Source organism: Gopherus evgoodei, chromosome 18 (assembly GCF_007399415.2).
Source record: "Gopherus evgoodei ecotype Sinaloan lineage chromosome 18, rGopEvg1_v1.p, whole genome shotgun sequence".
Taxonomy (NCBI): Eukaryota; Metazoa; Chordata; order Testudines; family Testudinidae; genus Gopherus; species Gopherus evgoodei.
Window position 1 is genome coordinate 6,230,022 of NC_044339.1, and position 18,655 is coordinate 6,248,676.

Genomic DNA, 18,655 nt, shown 5'->3' on the forward strand with positions numbered 1-18,655 from the left:
AATCAAGGGCTTGTCTATACAGGGAAATTAGTGTGAAGTAAGATAGGGTGTGACTTGAAAGTGCATTAACTACTGTGAATTAACTCCCTGTGTGGACACTCTTGCTCTGCACTAAGAGTGTCTTTGTGCACTTTAGCTTAATATATTTCTGAAGTGTTCACGTGGGAGTTAGCACATGTTGGTGGCTCTGGGCTTCCCCCCATGTAGTCAACCCACGAGGCCAAAGTTCCCAACCGTGGACAGCGATTTTTGGTGCCCGGCTGGAGAGGCTCATTTTCAGGGATGCTGAGCACCCAGGGTTTCTGTGGACTTCGTCGGGGGCTGTAGGAGCTAAACAATTGTGAAAAATTAGGTGAGCAGGGTCTAAAACTGTGTCCTCAAAACCAGAGGCACCTAAAAGCTGTGCTCATCCTGAGAACATCGCCTTTAATTTCTCCACATGGCTAATGGTACTTCTCTACCTCACACGGGTGTTGTGAGGATGAAGGTCTCAGTAACTATGGTGATGGGAGCTGTGTCAGTATCTAGGCCTACACCAGAGATGGGTTGAAAAGTTCAAGTGGTGCACTTGTCCCTGGCGCTAGGGTGAATTTCATCCTAAGGGAAGAACTCATAATTAGAAGGTATCCAAGCCAACTGCTCAGTCCAAAGAATCTGAAATGTCAGTGCTGCTTTGTGTGTTATGAGCCATCTAGCGCCTTTACTACTCATGAACATTATTCAACAGCTGCACCATCTCGGTAATCTCCCTCATTTTAAATGAGAGGTTAAGTCCCTGGCAGAGCCGGCACAAAATAAATCAAGGCACTTCAGAGAGTGGGAGAAAAGCTGCTGGACAAAAAAAATCTGCAGTTTGCAAACTATGGCCCAAATTTCAAGAACTGTCAGCAGAAGCATTAAAATATCTACTGTTCACGGATCCATATATCATTGTCTCAGGGCCTCCATGTTACACAGTAATCCGGAGATTGAATGGCATTTCACCCAGGGGGAAATTCACCCCTAAGCAGAGGGCCAGCTCAAACCATATGCATCACCGAAGTCCCACTCAACTTCTCAAAATAGGGCTTGAGTGGGACATTTATGAATTGTAACCTCAGCAGGTGGGTTATCTTGTGGGATCGGCTGCTGAAGGGGTCAGAGACAGTCAAATTCCGGGGGCTGGATAACTTATGATAATTAACAACCGGCATGCTTGCTGACAAGTGTAAGACAATCACTTCTGGAATCAGGAAAGAATTCCTTTCCAACTCCCCCTCGGAAATAATTGATGAATTGGCCAGGTGCATCGTGGGCTTTTCCCACTGATGCATCTTGAGGCAGGATGTCTGACTTGATGGACCGAATGACCTCATCCAGTGTGGCAAATCTTCTCCTCTCTTTGGGACCACCTCCCCCCACCCCTAGCACTTTAAATGCCCCTTTTGGAGACCTAATTGGTTTCTCTCATCTGATAAAAATGGCAATACTATGGACACATTTCAAACAGAAACACAAATACAGTCTATGTGCTAGATCAATGTTTTGTAGATCCCCTTCTTTGTAAAGGGGCGCTAATTCCTTTAGCTTGTCCTGAAGCACAAAGAAAATAAAGACATGAAACAGGGGTCAGCAACCTTTCAGCAGTGCTGTGCTGAGTCTTCATTTATTCACTCTAATTTAAGGTTTCACGTGCCGGTGATACATTTTAACCTTTTTAGAAGGTCTCTTTCTGTAAGTCTATAATATAGAACTAAACTATTGTTGTATGTAAAGTAAATACGGTTTTTAAAATGTTTAAGAAGCGTCATTTAAAATTAAATGCAGAGCCCTCCGGACTGGTGGCCAGGACCCAGGCAGCGTGAGTGCCACTGAAAATCAGCTCGCGTTCCGCCTTTGGCGACTGTGCCATAGGTTGCCTACCCCTGACATGAAATAAGATGCATCTGTAGGGAAAACAATACTTTGGAACACTTCACATAGAATGTGCAGTTCGAAGTAATTATTCCACAGCCAGAAAGGCCTATCTGATGACACAATGTTTCAGTTGTGGGTTACAGTCAGAGTCTCCTGAGTCTGAGAGTGTGCAGTAATATATGGCTCTGCACCAGTCACTGAGGGCCAGTACCTGTAGCCACATTTTACAGCTGGGGAAACTGAGGCAGCAAGCAGCTAAGTGACTAGGTCACACAGAGTGTCAGTAGTAGGGTGGGGAATGAAACTTAGGTCTCCTATTGCCCTTAGCTGCTCTCACCACTAGGCCATACTGTCCTCCATTGCTGACTGCCTCTTTTTGCCGGGAAGCAGGTATGTAGTAACTTACCTTTGAACATGGTGGCTTCCCCATGGCCCTCCTTCTGCTTCTCTCGGAAGAGCTTGTAGCAGGCCAACGTGCTGGCCATGAGCATCCGGAATTGCTGGGAGAAAGGTGGGGAGGAAGGTGAGCAAGGGACTCGCGAAGAGGAAAGCACTAAATAACTATACTCAAGAGCAGCCATAATAATTTACAGCTCAGTAACAATCACACAGCTCAGTAACAAACACACACTGAACACAAACTCCTCCTGGTTAGGGACTGCCCCTAAGAGCCAAGGGAGCTAAATGGGAAAGAGCCAAGTTACTCTAACTCCCTCTACTTTACTCCACTGGGCACTGCCTCCCTATTGTACCTCATCAAGATCTGGAAACCCACAGCTCGCTGGGGCAGTTTCTCGGATCCTCCCAAGCTAAGAAGCACCCGGAGCCTTTCAGCCTGGGCTGAACCCGATATACTCACTCCCATGTCTCAGAATTGCTAACACTGGTTACAAAGCTCTCAAGAGTCATCTGTAAAGACCAGCTGCGCTAAATCTTCTTCAGGCCAACGTGCGGCTTCTCTCAAATGGCGAACTAAGGAGGTGTTTGCTTGGCAGCTGTGGCAAAGAGGACTGAACTGTCCATTATAACGGCTGTGCAATGCATAGGTGCCGACTGCGTGGGAGCTCTGGGGCTGGAGCACCCACAGGGAAAAATTAGCGGGTGCTCCACATCCACCGGCAGCCAAGCTTCCCCCACCTCCTCCCTTGAGCATGCCGTGTTCCTGCCCCTCCCCCTCCCTCTCAGCACTTCTGCCTGCTGCCAAACAGCTGTTTGGGGGCACTCCGGGAGGGGGAGGGAGGAGCGGGGACACAGCGCAGTCAAGGGAGGAGGCGGGGACGAGGTGGGGCAGGGACTTGGGCAAGGGGGCGGAATGGGGGCGGGGCAGAGGCGGAGCAGGGTTGGGAAGAGGTGGGGCGGGGACTTAGCGAAGGGGGTGGAATGGGGGTGGGGTGGGAAGAGGCAGTGTGGGAGCAGGGACTTGGGGAAGGGGGTGGAATGGGGGTGGGGTGGAGGTGGAGCAGGGGTGGGAAGAGGTGGGGCAGGGACTTGAGCAAGGGGGTGGAATGGGGGCGGGGCAGAGGCGGAGCAGGGTTGGGAAGAGGTGGGGCGGGGACTTAGGGAAGGGGGTGGAATGGGGGTGGGGTGGGAAGAGGCAGGGTGGAAGCAGGGACTTGGGGAGTGGGGTGGAATGGGGGCAGGGTGGAGGCAGGGCGGGGGTGGGGATTTGGGGGAAGGGGTGGAGTGGAGGCAGGGCCGGGGACAGAGTGTGGTCGAGCACCCACTGGCGGGAGCAGAAGTCGGTGCCTATGTTGCAATGAGTCCTAGAGCAAGGGAAATTCAGCGAACCTGCTTCACTAGTGCAATCACTTCACTTGCAGAAGAACTGAATACATTTCTAGATGCAAACATTTCTGGTCATTTGTTTCTGGCCTGACTTGTTTCTGTTGTGGTAGGTCAATGATCTAGTTCTTTGGATGGCGCTGCAGTCAAACTATTCTCTTCCTGGGCTGCATCCTGACAGGTGCTGAGCAGCTGCACCACCCACTGAAACCATGTTGCCCCCAGGAAATGCTAAATTAATCCTAGGCCACTTTAGCTACTAGCTGCTTTTAGTCTCCCACATTTTAGACCTTTCTCGTTCATTCAAAAATGAATAGGTTGAGTTTTCTTTTGCATCTGTCTTATATCACTTGGGCATCTAAGTGCCTCACAGACAGAGCAATGCCTGGGATGATCAAAGGAATCTAGTGGACAAAGGCCTTGTCTATACTACAAAGTTTTGCAATGTCGGCTAGGACTATGGGGCGGGGGGAAATCACACCTCCTAGCCGACACAGCTATGCTGGCAGAACCCCCAGTGTAGATGTGACTGTGATGAGAGAAGAGTGCTTCTGTTGGCCAAGCTAATGTCCTCCAGGAGGTGGTGTAGTTACGCTGGCAGAACATCTGCTGATGGCTTCCAGTGCATCTCCACTTAAGGTCTCTGCCAGCCTAGCCGTACCAATGTGGCAGGCATGGCCTTAGACACTCAACCCTGACTGAACTCCTGTAGGTGCTTTTGAAAATATCAGCCCATGCCACTCCCAGCAAATCGATAGACGAACTGCATCCTTCCCTGCCCTGAGACAATAGGGGCAGTTTTCCATTTCAGTTTTATTTTTTCAAAGAGGGGGCAAACATTATGCCCAAAGAGCTTGATAAATTTCCAACAAAAACGTAACAGAGGGTTTGAAGCTTGTTCCTTTCCCTCGTAACCTTTGAAAAATTGCCACCTGGTAGGTCACCTTTTTGTCAGGAAGGGGCACAAAGGTCACAAATTCATCCACATGACCCACGGTCAGCCAATCAGAGTAGAGCTCCACAGGTGACTGGACTTGCTGAGCATAGAGGAAGTCTCTCACCACCTTGGTCATCCTCCTCCCAGCAGATCTAGTGGTTGATTGTCCAAAGAGCAAGAAAAAATAAAGAAAATATATTTCAGAATGAAGACGAAGTGACAGTGACGATGGTTGAAGAAAAAAGCGATGCAATCAAAAACGTGACTGCCCTGTCAATCCCATCCGGCCTGGCAGAGATAGAGATTGTGGTGATGCTAACAATTCCTTTGTTAATAGAGTTTTCTAAAGACACCAACTAATATGTTCATGAGGATCAGTCCGCTCCAGTGCAGACAGACAGCCCAAGGCCCATGCCCCACTTAACATATCCATCCCCTAGGTGATGCTAAACCACAGTCACTGACGACTGGAGAGGAGTCCAAATACTGTTGATCTTTAGAGAGGATTGTGAGGGACAATTTGAACCCAAATTGCAAATTGGATTTTGCAAACATCCCTTTGTAGATTTATAGATTACAAGGCCAGAATGGACCACTGTGATCATCTAGTGTGACCTGTGTAAACAAGGCTGTAGGACTTCCCTGAATTAATTTGTGTTTGAACTAGAGCAGATGTTTTAGAAAAACATCCATTCTTGATTTAAAAAATGCTGGTGATGGAAAATTATAATGGGCCAAACCAATCCCCCGAATTTGTGATGAGGTGTTAACAGATCACCCTACAAGACAGATCTAGAACCACTCGGGCTAGAAATACACACATCATATACCCAGCTGTGTGGAGACAGATGGGCAGTTAGTGGAGAACAGTGGTATCCTTACTACCCCCAATTGCTGTGAAACACGCCATCTTCCTAACTCTCTCTTACGTGGGGAAGCTGCTTCCAATGAGGATCCTCCCCAGGGGATACGCCTTTCCGTTGACGGTCACCGGAGGGCTGACTTCCAGGTTGCCGAAGGAGTCGAGACTGGTGACAACCTCGAACAGAGGCTCCCTGGTCACATAGCCAAAGTCTGGGCCCTGGGAACACAGCACTCAGCACAAGTGTTTATAGTGAATTCTCCTTCCTTGCCCCAACCCCATGTGGTCTTTACCAGTCACACCCATTGCTCCTAAAGTTTCTGAACTCAGCATAGATGACTAAAATTAGTTTACCAAGATTGCTATGTAATTAGAGCAGTAGGCATAGACTGGGCTAATGCTGCACTAGGGATTAATGGTGGAGCAGCACCCTTGGACCTGCTCTGTCTTTGGCATTTGACACAAACACACAGGAGCGGTGCCAGGGTTTCTGCCACCCTAGGCAGCAGCGCTCCTCCTCTGAGCATTCGGCGGTGGGTCCGGGTGCGAGTGAAGGACCCGCTGCCGAATTTCCGCCAAAGACCCGGAGCGGAAGGACTCCCCCAACCGCCGAATTTCCGCCGAGGGCGGCAAAATGCCACCCTGCAAATCCTGCCGCCCTAGGCGACTGCCTAGGGTCACCTAGTGGAAGTGCCGGCCCGGCACACACAATGCTCATAGATACTATGGCTTAACTGTCTCCCTGACAGCCTGAAAGTTTGATTGTGTCTGCCAGTGCACGGATACATGATGCGGGTTCAGGAGGAGGGGGTTACATGGTAAGGTACCCTCTTCTCTCCACGTGATGCCCTTACTCTTCTCCGCACAAGTGAGCAGATCTGTTTAGGCATGGAAGGAAGTGCAAGTGGCCCAGACACTTGGCATGCGATGGTGTACAACTAGACTTGCTCTCCCTACTGACTACCCAAATCAGCTGTAGCTCACCGAAAAATGGTTTACAGTAAGAAGTCGTCCATGCAGAGGGGAAAAAGTCCTCCTGCTCAATTCAACACTGCTCCAACTTCCAGGTGGTCAAAATACCAAGAGCGTTAGGAGAGGGAGGATGAAAACCTGTCAATGAGCAGTTCTTGATGAAAGCTGGCAAATGTTCATGGTACAATGTGGTCACGAAGGATGAAATTCATCTCTGTGCAGAGAGTCATGCTAAGGTCTATGCCCCACTTTTGTCCTATTTTGAGGGCATACTGGAAGTGGCACTTAAGTGATCTTGGGATGACGCTCTGCAGGGGTTGAATTTCATACCACCTGCATTGCCCGTAATAATTTGCTGACATTTTGGGTCAAATGCACCACGGAAACACGGCAGTATTGAAAAGGGAAATAAATGCTAACCGTGCAGTAAAACCATTCACTGCTGTTCCACAGAGTATGGTAAGAATGTGTGGCAAGTGGTTTACAAAAGACAACACAAGAAGCCGTTGATATGCATATGCACTGCTTTCACACATTTAAGCCAGGATCGCTGTAATGTGTGAGTAACAATCTGATTTGCAACTTTACAGTTTAAATTCTAGGGGAAAGGGAAAAGCTGACAATGGAAGAGGCTGCTCGGGCTTGGGCTGCAACTCCATGGTGGAACCTCATTGACTTCAGCCTTCAGAGGTGGATAGAAAGCTGGCTAGATCGTCGGGCTCCGCGGGTAGTGATCAACGGCTCCATGTCTAGTTGGCAGCCGGTATCAAGCAGAGTGCCCCAGTGGTTGGTCCTGGGGTCAGTTTTGTTCAACATCTTCATTAATGATCTGGATGATGGGATGAATTGCATCCTCAGCAAGTTTGCAGATGACAGTAAACTGGGAGGAGTGGTAGATACGCTGGAGGGTAGGGATAGGATACAGAGTGACCTAGACAAATTGGAGGATTGGGCCAAAAGAAATCTGATGAGGTTCAACAAGGACAAGTGCAGAGTCCTGCACTTAGGATGGAAGAATCCCATGCACTGCTACAGACGAGGGACCGAGTGGCTAGGCGGCAGTTCTGCAGAAAAGGACCTGGGGGTTACAGTGGATGAGAAGCTGGATATGAGTCAACAGTGTGCCCTTGTTGCTAAGAAGGCTAACGGCATTTTGGGCTGTATAAGTAGGGGCATTGCCAGCAGATCGAGGGACATGATCATTCCCCTCTATTTGACATTAGTGAGGCCTCATCTGGAGTACTGTGTCCAGTTTTGGGCCCCACACTACAAGAAGGAGGTGGAAAAATTGGAAAGAGTCCAGCGGAGGGAAACAAAAATGATTAAGGGGCTGGAGCACATGACTTATGAGGAGAGGCTGAGGGAACTGGGATTGTTTAGTCTGCAGAAGAGAAGGATGAGGGGGTATTTGATAGCTGCTTTCAACTACCTGAAAGGGGGTTCCAAAGAGGATGGATCTAGACTGTTCTCAGTGGTACCAGATGACAGAACAAGGAGCAATTCTCTCAAGTTGCAGTGGGGGAGGTCTAGGTTGGATATTAGGAAAAACTTTCACTAAGAGGGTGGTGAAGCACTGGTATGGGTTCCCGAGGGAGGTGGTGGAATCTCCTTACTTAGAGGTTTTTAAGGTTAGGCTTAAAGTCCTGGCTGGGACGATTTAGTTGGGGATTGGTCCTCCTTTGAGCAGGGGGTTGGACTAGATACCTCCTAAGGTCCCTTCCAACTTTGATATTCTATGATTCTATACTTGTGCCAGGGATAAATTTGGACCACTTAGCTGAGTGCAGCTACCGGGGGGGTGGGGGACTGATTCTCCACCACCTTACATCTTGTGTAGTCATTGACACCTGTGCAAAATGCTGCCATTACAGAATTCTACACTCACATTAAACCAGGAGTGCTCTGCATTCACTGCCACGGCTGCATACCAGCCTCTGCACAAGATGCCCAGCCATTTGATGGCATTGTCATCAGCCAGGTGAAGAGCCGGTAGCCCGCCGTCGAAATAAATCCATGGGCACTTGGCAAGGATATGCGACACAGTCGGAAGTTTGGAAGCCTCTGTCTGAATAAGCGGACGAGGACACATTGGACGGTGTTGGTTATAATGGGATACGCACTTGGAGATGTGCCTCTGGGATCTCTTTCTTTTTCTGGAACGGTCACAGGCTTGTTTGCACTATGCCCAGCAGACATGCTTGGCAAAAAGGGATCCCTTCACACGCACCGTAGCCCCATTTCCGGGGGTCATCAAAATGATTTCTACGAGAATGCGGATGTGTCAATTTAACAAGCTGGTTTCTGCTTACTCCTCCTAACGTTCTGGGCACATTAAGCTCTAGAGGCATGAGAAGGGAGCCTGCTTTTATATTACAGGGAAGAGGAAACTCTCACTTTCTCTTTCCATCCTCTCGCAGACTTCCAGAGATTAGCTGTTTGGACTTTTTTTTTCTGAAAAGGCCTGAAATCCTTCCCCTGCCAGGGTTTTCCTGGGGGAGCTCAGGCTTTATTTTGGTTTAAGCAGTTCAGGTTCTAAAGCACCGTCTGAACCAGTGATACTCAGATTGTTCGTGAGCCACAAGTGGCTCTTTAATACCTCTCCTGCAGCTCTTTGCAGCACACGGTATTAAAACACGGTGTAATTTAACTATTAACCAGTCCAAGTTATTAACCAATCAGGATGCTTTTCCTGCATTATTAACCAATGAAGTTATCAGCTTGCACTAAGTTATTAACTTATTTGCTGTGAGAATAATATATAAACTAAATATTTTCCAGTCACACTGTTTAAATATGAATGATGAGCGATCACTCGTTATCGAGTATGATCATCTTCCATGGGAGTTACGGGTCCTCAGGTGGCTAATAAGGCCAATCCTTGAACCACAAGTTCTATTACAATGAGGGCAGATGTTTTCAGGCTCAGCAGGAGGCTGTTCACCATGACTGGAAGCCAGTCTCTCCTTCTTCCTGTGCCTCTTGTCCTCTTCAGCTTGTCGACGTGCAAGGGGAAGAGCAAAATACAGGGGATCATCACGTAAGACTTCACTCCATTTTAAGTGATCCTGGGTAAGTATCTCCCAAGTGTCAATGTCAATATTACACTTTTTTAGATTGTCCTTCAGCAAGTCCTTATAACGCTTCTGTTGTCCACCCACGTTACGGTGCCCTTCGTTCAGCTGAGAGGACAGGAGGCGATGGTCTGGCAATGTGACCAGTCCAGCAGAATTGCTGACGGATGATCATTGCCTCAATACTAGTGGTCTTTTCCTCTTCCGGAACAGTAATATTGGTGCACCCGTCTTCCCATTTGATCTTCAGAATCTTACAAAGGCAGCGTTGATGGTGCCTCAAGGACTTTCAAGTGGTGTCTATAGGTTGTCCAAGTTTTGGACCCATACAGCAGAGTGGGGGAGAATGACGACTTGAAAAACAAGAAGCTTGGTGTCTGCTTAAATGTCATGATCTTCAGAAACCCTGTGCCATAAATGAGAAAAAGTTACACTGGCACAGCTCAGGCAATGTTGAATTTCTGCATCAATATCTGCCTTGGATGAAAGATGACTTCCAAGGTAGAGGTAATGATCGACATTCTCCAGTGCCACTCCATTGATTCTGACAGATGGGGCATGCAATACCTCATTTGGAGAGGGCTGAGAGAGCACTTTAGTCTTCTTGATATTAAGAGTGAAACCAAGACACGCGTAAGCATTGGCAAACATGTTCAAGATAGTTTGAAGAGCTTTCTCAGAGTGGGCAAAGATGGCATTGTCATCAGCATACTGAAGTTCCACAATGGACGTTGTGGAAATCTTACTCTTGGCTTTCAGCCTGCTAAGCCTGACCAGCTTTCTGTCCATTCTGTAAATGATTTCAGTGCCTGCTATAAACTTCCCAGCAATTAGGTAAAGAATGACGGCAATAAAATCTGCAGCCATGGTTGGGGTGATGATACAGCCCTGATTGACTCCTGTTTGTACTCTGAAAGGTTCACTCTGGGAGCCAGTGCTGCTCAGAACAGTCGCTTTCATGTTAGCATGAAGGAATTTTAGGACATTGATGTATTTATCAGTCCAGAGGGCACGGCAATTCACTGAGTCAAAGGCTTTAGTTAGATCAATAGAAGCCATATACAGTGGTCGGTTTTGCTCCTGACACTTTTCTTGCTGCTGCCGTGCTGTGAAGATCATATCCGCAGTTCTACAATATGGTCAGAACCCACTCTGACTCCAGAAAAATTTCTTCGGACATGGGCAGAAGGCGAGTTGCAAGGATCCGCACCAGAACTTTGACTTCAATGGCTAGGAGGGAGATACCACAATAATCTCCACGATCCACTTTATCTATTTCTTGAAGAGGGTGACAATCAGGGCATCCTTCATTTTACTGGGTATAGCTTCCTTTATCCAGATTTTAAGGATAAGCAGGTAAAGCTGCCAAATTAGCTCTGGTCCACCGTCTTTAAAGATTTCAGTGGGGAGCCCATCTAGACCTGCTGCCTTGTTGTTCTTCATCTGCTTAGTGGCATTGTGTACCTCATACAAATTGGGAGGGTCTCCGAGCTCATGCCGAAATAGTCGTTGAGGGATTGGCTCAAGGACTTAATCTGCAGCCACAGAATTACGGTTAAGGAGATCTTCAAAATGTTATTTTTCAGCGACAACTGATGGCTTTGTTGTCTTTCAAAAGTGTGGTTCTGTCCCTAGAGCAAAGAGGATTTATAACATGACAAATTGGCCCATAAACAGCCTTGGTGGCACTAAAGAAACCACATGTATTGTAGATGTCCACGAGATGTTGGAATTCTTGCGCTTTCTCAGTCCACCATTTGTTCCTGAGTTCTCTGGTTTTACGCTGGCCTTCCGCCCTCATCTTGGCATGAGCATCTCTCTTTACATTACAATTTATATTATTCTTCCAAGCACAAAATGCCATTATCTTCTCATTGATGAGTTGCTCAATTTCAGCATCATTCTCGTCAAATCAGTCCTGATGTTTTCTGGTTGGTAGCCTATGGTTTCCTCACAGACATTGATGATTACTGCTTTCAACTGGCTCCAATGTGCCTCAATTTCTTCCAGAAACTCTGATGGGAGCTTTTCTTCTAAGACTGCTTGGAAGTGGTCACGCTTAATAGGGTCCTTCAAATACTGAACCTTCAGTTTGCGTCTGACCTGCTTCTTTTGCAGCCTCCATTTGGGAGTGATCTTCATTTTCATTGTGGATCGAATAAGGCAACAATCAGTCCAACAGTCATCAGCACTTGTCACTGCTCTAGTGAGAAGTACGTCACTACGATATCGGCCACGAACTATTACGTAGTCGAGGAGATGCCAGTGCTTTGACCATGGGCATCTCCAAGATGTTTTGAACTTTTCCTATTGTTAGAAAAGAGTGTTCATAATAATAAGTTCACGTTCAGCACACTTGGTCAGGAGCAGAATTCCATTTGAATTGCTTTTACCAGCTCCTTCTTTCCTGATTGTTCCTTTCCACGGGTCTGAGTCTCGTCCAACATGTGCACTGAAATTCCCCAGAAGGCTGATCTTATCTTCTGTAGGGGTCTCCGATAAAATGGTTTCCAACTGAGAATAAAAATCTTCCTTTACATTCTCATTGGCATCCAGTGTTGGTGCACAGACGCTCACAATAGTTGCCTGTTGATTTTTGGTGAGCCTCAATCGGAGTGTCATAAACCCCTCATTGATACCACTTGGCACCTCAGAGAGGCACCTTATAAGACTGTTCTTTATAGCAAAGCACACTCTATGCAATCGGGGTTCATCCATAGATTTTCCCTTACAGAAGTAGGTGTATCCTCCTTTCTCCACCCTCACCTGTCCTTCATCAGCTCTAGTTTCGGACAAAGCAGCAATATCAATATTAAACCAACTCAATTCATGAGCAATAATGGCTGTACATCGCTTTGGTTGGTCACTGTTTGAGTTGTCCATCAGGGTACGTACGTTCCAAGTTCCAAAGTTGAAAAGTTTCTTACATTTTCTACTGCTGAGGTGGTGATCCTGCTGGATGTGGCTATTCAGCCAGGAAAAACAGAGGCAAGACTATTTTTAGGGTACCTTTTCCAACCCCTTCCCCATGTGGGGTGAGCAGAGTGGATCCTAAAAAGGACTGCTCAGTCATGGGTGCAGCGGCCGAGATGCTCAACCCACCTCAATCGTCGAGCAAGACGACTGTATCACACACACACTGCCCGTGTGTCGGTCTGTAACTAAGAACTACCAGATTTCACTGTCCTGTTCCCGTCACCACTCGCCGATCACCACCGGACTTTTGAGTTGTGCAAATGTTATTTTCCCAAAAACTGGAAGATGCCTGTGAGGGACTTCTTTTAAAGTGGGGAGACTGGTGCACAACAGGCACCACACTAGCCTTGACAGACAGAGGACTTGAAACCAATGGCATGGACACCATGATGATTGGAGATCCTCTATCTGCTGCAGCCTTCATCCACCTTCACAGCTGTTGTAACATTACACAACAGTTTCACCTCCACTGTGCAGTTGTCCTCCCTCTGCTCTGTTGTTAGGGACTTCTTGGATCACACTTTGTCTGGAACCTCGCCCTTGACCGTTCTGCCATGGGTAGCCCTAAGGGAGTAAATGACTCCAGGCAGCATCGCTCTCGGGGTCATTGAAACACACAAGCCTCTTCACCACTACTAGGTGGTGATCCATGGAGGGGAAATATGAACTGTACTATAGTAAATAAAACAACAAATTCACACTACTGGGGCTCTTTTGGGTCATATCATTCACTAATTTAGCTCCTGAACCACTGAGATCACTGGTCTGTACCATGGTCTCATAACCTGCTCAGCTAGCCTTTCCGCTGAGACACCGAGAAGTTAAGACCAACATTCGCCAAAGGGGCTATTGGTTTGGGATGCCACAAAGTTTTGGTTCCCCAACTCGAGATGCCTAGAGCCAGATTTCCAAAAGAGCTCAGTTCCCATTTAGGTGCCTACAGTGGTTGGTCTACACTGGGGAGGGGTGTGTGTGGGGGTGTTGATGTAAGATACGCAACTTCAGCTACGGGAATAGCATAGCTGAAGTCGACGTATCTTATTTTGACTTATCTCCCATCCTCACGGCGTGGGATCAATGGCCGCGGCTTCCCGCATCGACTCCGCTACCGCCTCTCGCCCTGGTGGAGTTCCGAAGTCGACGGGGAGCGCAGCGGGGATTGATTTATCGCATCTAGACAAGATGCGATAAATCAATCCCTGATAGATAGATCACTACCCACCAATCCGGTGGGTAGTGTGGACGTACCCTAAGCAGCCTGATTTTCATAAGTGCTTGGCACCTGGTACTCCTTGTTCTCAAAGGGGGCTGCAGGGGCTGAGTGTTTCTGAAAATCTCATCTCTTTGTTTAGGCCCCTAAATGAGAGCTAAATTCTTTGGACTATCTGGTCCCCAGTGCCTGCTTTTCAAAGCTTGTGAGTGCACCTAGCTCCAAATGGAATCAGTGGGAACTGCTAGGGCCGTGTCTCTGAAAAGCAGACCCTGGATGTCTCAAGTCGGGCACACAAATAATAAGGCAGCTGAAATCAACGGCCACGTGAACGTTTTATCCCAAATGAGTAAAGGGCAGAACTGGGAATAGAACCTCCAAGCCCTTGCTCCCAGCCCTGTGCTCTAAGCACTGGTCATTGCCGGATCCTTATTTACAACCTCACTTAGATTTGCATTTTTGAGGGGGAGCTGCAGAAGGCCCATTGATGGCCCCGGTAATGGATACTGCTTGTCTGAGGTTAGTGGATCAAGGTCTCTATGGGGTCTATAAATGGGAGCTCAAATGAGGAGGGAAGCTTTGCTGAAATCTCAGCTATGCTATTCAAACTTCCTGAGATAGAACGGTCTTGAAATCCCATTAGTGCTTTATCCCAGCAGCTGGAAAACTGCAGAAGTGCCATATGGTGTTTCTGTCTCTGATCAAAGCTGATCCTGTAGGCGCTGGCTTGCAAAGAGCCCACAGGCATATGGCTCTAGCATGCTGGCAATGACCGTACATGGCTCGTTATAAGATTGCTGAGTGAAAATCTAATTTTAAAATATAAACAGTGGAGAAAAAATATGCCCTGGATGTGTCTTCTTGGGAAAAATGCCTTGTGTGGGTCATGGTCACTGTTCTCCATCACCTGCACATCCATTTTGTTTCACAACGGGTCCGATCAAAGGAGTCAGCAGCTGATTTTGGCAGGAGGAGGAAGTGGGTTTTCAACGAATGAAAGGCAAGACTAATAAGGCCATTTGCGTTCAGCTGTGCTCCTGGGTATTTCCCCACAGTGCCAGCAGTGTCCCTCTGCCATGTACATCGGCCAAACCAGGCAGTCTCTACGCAAACGAATAAATGGACACAGATCAGACGTCAAGAATTATAATGTTCAAAAGCCAGTCAGAGACCACTTCAACCTCCCTGGTCACTCAATTACAGACCTCAAAGTCACAATACTCCAACAAAAAAACTTCAGAAACAGACTCCAATGAGAAACTGCAGAATTGGAATTAATTTGCAAACTGGACACCATTAAATTAGGCTTGAATAAAGACTGGGTGTGGATGGGTCATTACACAAAGTAACTATTTCCCCATGCTAATTTTTCCCCCTACTGTTACTCACACCTTCCTGTCAACTGTTGGAAATGGGCCATCCTGATTATCACTACAAAAGTCTTTTTTTTCCTGCTGATAACAGCCCACCTTAATTGATTACTCTCATTATAGTTGCTATGGCAACACCCATTTTTTCATGTTCTCTGTGTATATATAACGTCCTACTGTATTTTCCACTGCATGCATCCGATGAAGTGGATTTTAGCACATGAAAGCTTATGCTCAAATAAATTTGTTAGTCACTAAGGTGCCACAAGGACTCCTTGTTCTTTTTGCTGATACAGACTAACACGGCTACCACTCTGAAACCTGTCACTCTTGTGTGATTCTCAGCAGTGGGTTAAAATGGCACAAGAGACTCGGGGGCTAATACAATGGGTTCAGAGGGCCCCACCTGCAGCAGAACCAGCACAGATCTGCTTTGCGGGGATGGTGGGATGGGACAGAGGTTGGGGCTGCCTGTACAGGGTTTGTTTGGGGATGGCCAGGGTAGATGATCCACCACCAGGTAGCTCATTCATTTCTTCCCTCCCTGCCAAAGGGGAGCACACTAGTGCTGGGGGGGGAGGGTGTCTCCCCCAGGTCCTAGATTGGAGAAGTGACCATGAGGCGGCTCAACTCCTATTCTGTGGCTTGGGCCATCCTCACTTACCCTGATGAAATTGCTCAAGGCTTTGCCTAGTTATTGCGGGAAGGGACTGGGTCTGTAAGATGTGCTAACCCTCTTTGTTTTCATGCACAGTGGAGAGGGATGCTGCCCGCTAGGCTCCAGTACACCATCGTTCTCCTCCCCATGGCCATTTCATCCCCACTGCCCCGGGAGCTTTCAAGCCCTGTCAGCTCCAGCAAAGCTCAGTTTCACTCCGAGAGACTAATTCCCTCTCATCTCTTTTTCGTGATGTGGGCGCCCAAAGCCTCACGGCAAGGCACACGGCTCGCTGGGGAGTGGGAAGTGTGTGGGGCTAAATCATGCCAGCTGGAAAATTAGATTGGAGAGATAGAAGGGGGATTAGGTGAGGCTTCAAAGTACAAGATGGGAATATAATACGTTAGCTGCTCCCAAGGCTGAAATTGCTTCTCTAAATACTAAGGAAAGAATTTATCTGGGGGGGCAGAGATAAGCAATTGCCTTGGTTATTTATGAAGAAGATGGTCGATGTGCTATTCCCATCCTGCATGGTGACTCCAGGACTTTGTACTCATTGGAGGTACAGTAAATGATATATTTCAATGCATTTAAAAGCAATTACCCTTCTAAGAGTGGACACATAGCGAAGGGGGCCACTTGTTTTCGTTCTGTGGCGCCTCGCTCTCTTCTCCGATTACCAGCTGCCCCGAGAGACGGGCCTGCTGCGATTGGCTTGGGATCCAAACCGCCCCCCACAAATTCAGATCTGGTCACCTTCTATAGAACAAATAGGAATCCAACCACCGAGCAAGAATGAATGGCTGTGGAAAGCTCCCTGCTTGACTCCCCCTATGCCATAGCATTGCTAGATGCTGACAAGGATTTTGCCAGCCCTTGGCTGGAGCTGTCTGTTGCAATCTCTGGATGGATCTGGCTGTGGGCGATGGGTCAGAGGGTTCAGAGCTGCTCAGGAGATGGGCCACAGAGAGGCAGGAGGGATACAGTTTTTATAACAGAACCAGAATATCTATATGAATAAAAAAAGACACTGGTTTCCAGCATGTAAAGCCTGGGGATGTCTCTCAGCCAGATGCCTTGCATTCAAACCTGTCCCTGCACACACAGCTCCCTGTTCTCTACTCTAGCTCCTCAGGCTAGAGTCCCTGCTTTGATTGGAACCTTTCCCAGCCTAACTTCCTGAGAGTTGGCCCTTTGCATTCACCAGTGATAAGCCCTGAAAACAACCACATGGCAGTTGGCTGCATCCTCCCTCCCCCCGCACCCTGATCCAGTGGGTAGGTGACTCCTAGTAGGTTTTCCTTTCCTCTCCTTATGACGGGGATGCCACACATTTATAGGGGCACAAAAAAGCCCTTGGCCTCAAATAAGCAGGATCGAGGAATCCACCTTGCCCTGGAACCAGGGCAAGAAAACATGACTGTGGCCCCTCAATTTAAATAGATGTTAGGGCTATCCCATGACCACCTCGATCTGGGATGCCTGGGCAGGAGAACTGGGGGTGTTCCCTCCCCTTCTGGGTTAAAGGTCAGCTGGGAGAAACCAGAATGTTTCTGTGAAGCAGAAGAGTAGCTGGTTCCTGGACCAGGAAGGATTTAGCAGAAAGGGTGATTCATGGGACATGGGACATCTCCCTTGATGGCTTAGTCCTGCCATAAGTGCAGGGTATTGGATTAGATGACCTCTCACGGTCCCTTCCAGTCCTACAATTCTATGATTCTTTACTAAACTATGACCTATGACTTGAAAGCCTCAGCAAGCTGGAAGTGGACAGATGGGGATAGTAACCTCTCTCGGTCACCTGCACAGCAAATAAATGGCATTAAAAACTCATCTTGTAGCAATTTGTTCCAGAGTCTCCCTGCCAGCCTCTGTGGTTTCTCTTTTATCTATCTCCTCTCATTCTTTGAAACTGTAAATACTGGGGCCACATTCTCTGTTATGCTTTTGGAAGCCAGGTGAAATCAATACGGCTGCACGATCACAGTGCAGAGGAGAACTTGGCTCTTGGTTTTTAGCAAAACTGTTTGAAAAATTTGAGACAGAAATAGTTTTCCAATGGAAAAAGTTGTTTCAGCAAAATCAAAATGTTTCATAGGAACGTGTTGATTTCAATGAATTCATTGAAACAATTCAAAATTGAAATGGAGTGTTTCATTCAGGCTTTCTTGTTTCAGTTCTCTTTGACTTTTATATTATAAAACATTGATTATGATATGTTATATTTACAAGATTATATTTAATGTCACATGTATTTAACATTGGATACATTTAATATTTTACATAATAATATGTTTTGTCATTATCAATATGAAATGCGTTAAAATCTGAGAATCTAATTATATCAATTGTGACAAAGTTCCTCCTCTACCTTGGTGGGTCCTGTGACTATTGGCGGATTTGCTCACCTCAGATTCACCCTGTAGGTCGGGAAACAGCCCAGAGACCTTCCCCTCTGGTAGAAGCTACAGTCCAGGTCAATTCCTCCTGTGTTTGATCAGGAGTTGGGAGGTTTGCGGGAAACCCAGGCCCGCCCTCTACTCCGGGTTCCAGCCCAGGGTCCTGTGGACTGCAGCTGTCTAAAGTGCCTCCTGATACAGCTGCGCAACAGCTACAACTCCCTGGGCTACTTCCTTATGGTCTCCTCCCAACACCTTCCTTGTCCTCACCACTGGACCTTCCTCCTGATGTCTGATAACACTTGTACTTCTCACTCCTCCAGCAGGATGCCTACTCACGCTCAGCTTCTTGTGCCTCTTGCTCCCAGTTCCTCGCACACACTTCCTCTCCTCTGGCTCCCTGGTTCCCTTTGGCCTGACTGGAGTGAGCCATTTTATAGCACCAGAGGGGCCTTAATTAGTCAGGTGCTTAACTGCCTCACCTGACTCTTAGCAGGTTAATTAGAGTCAGGTGTTCTCATT

At 47.5% G+C, this 18,655-nt stretch overlaps 1 protein-coding gene across 1 annotated transcript in view; it reads right to left on the minus strand.

Annotated features, from left to right (window-relative positions):
• Nucleotides 1-18,655, minus strand: part of PADI2 (peptidyl arginine deiminase 2) — a 78,425-nt gene that overhangs the window by 4,678 nt on the left and 55,092 nt on the right. Inside the window, exons 11-13 of the mRNA XM_030537593.1 lie at nucleotides 5,545-5,696; nucleotides 4,623-4,767; nucleotides 2,303-2,396 (exon numbers count right to left, since the gene is read on the minus strand). Coding sequence (XP_030393453.1) covers nucleotides 2,303-2,396; nucleotides 4,623-4,767; nucleotides 5,545-5,696 — 391 coding nt within the window. The remainder of the gene's footprint in view (nucleotides 1-2,302; nucleotides 2,397-4,622; nucleotides 4,768-5,544; nucleotides 5,697-18,655) is intronic.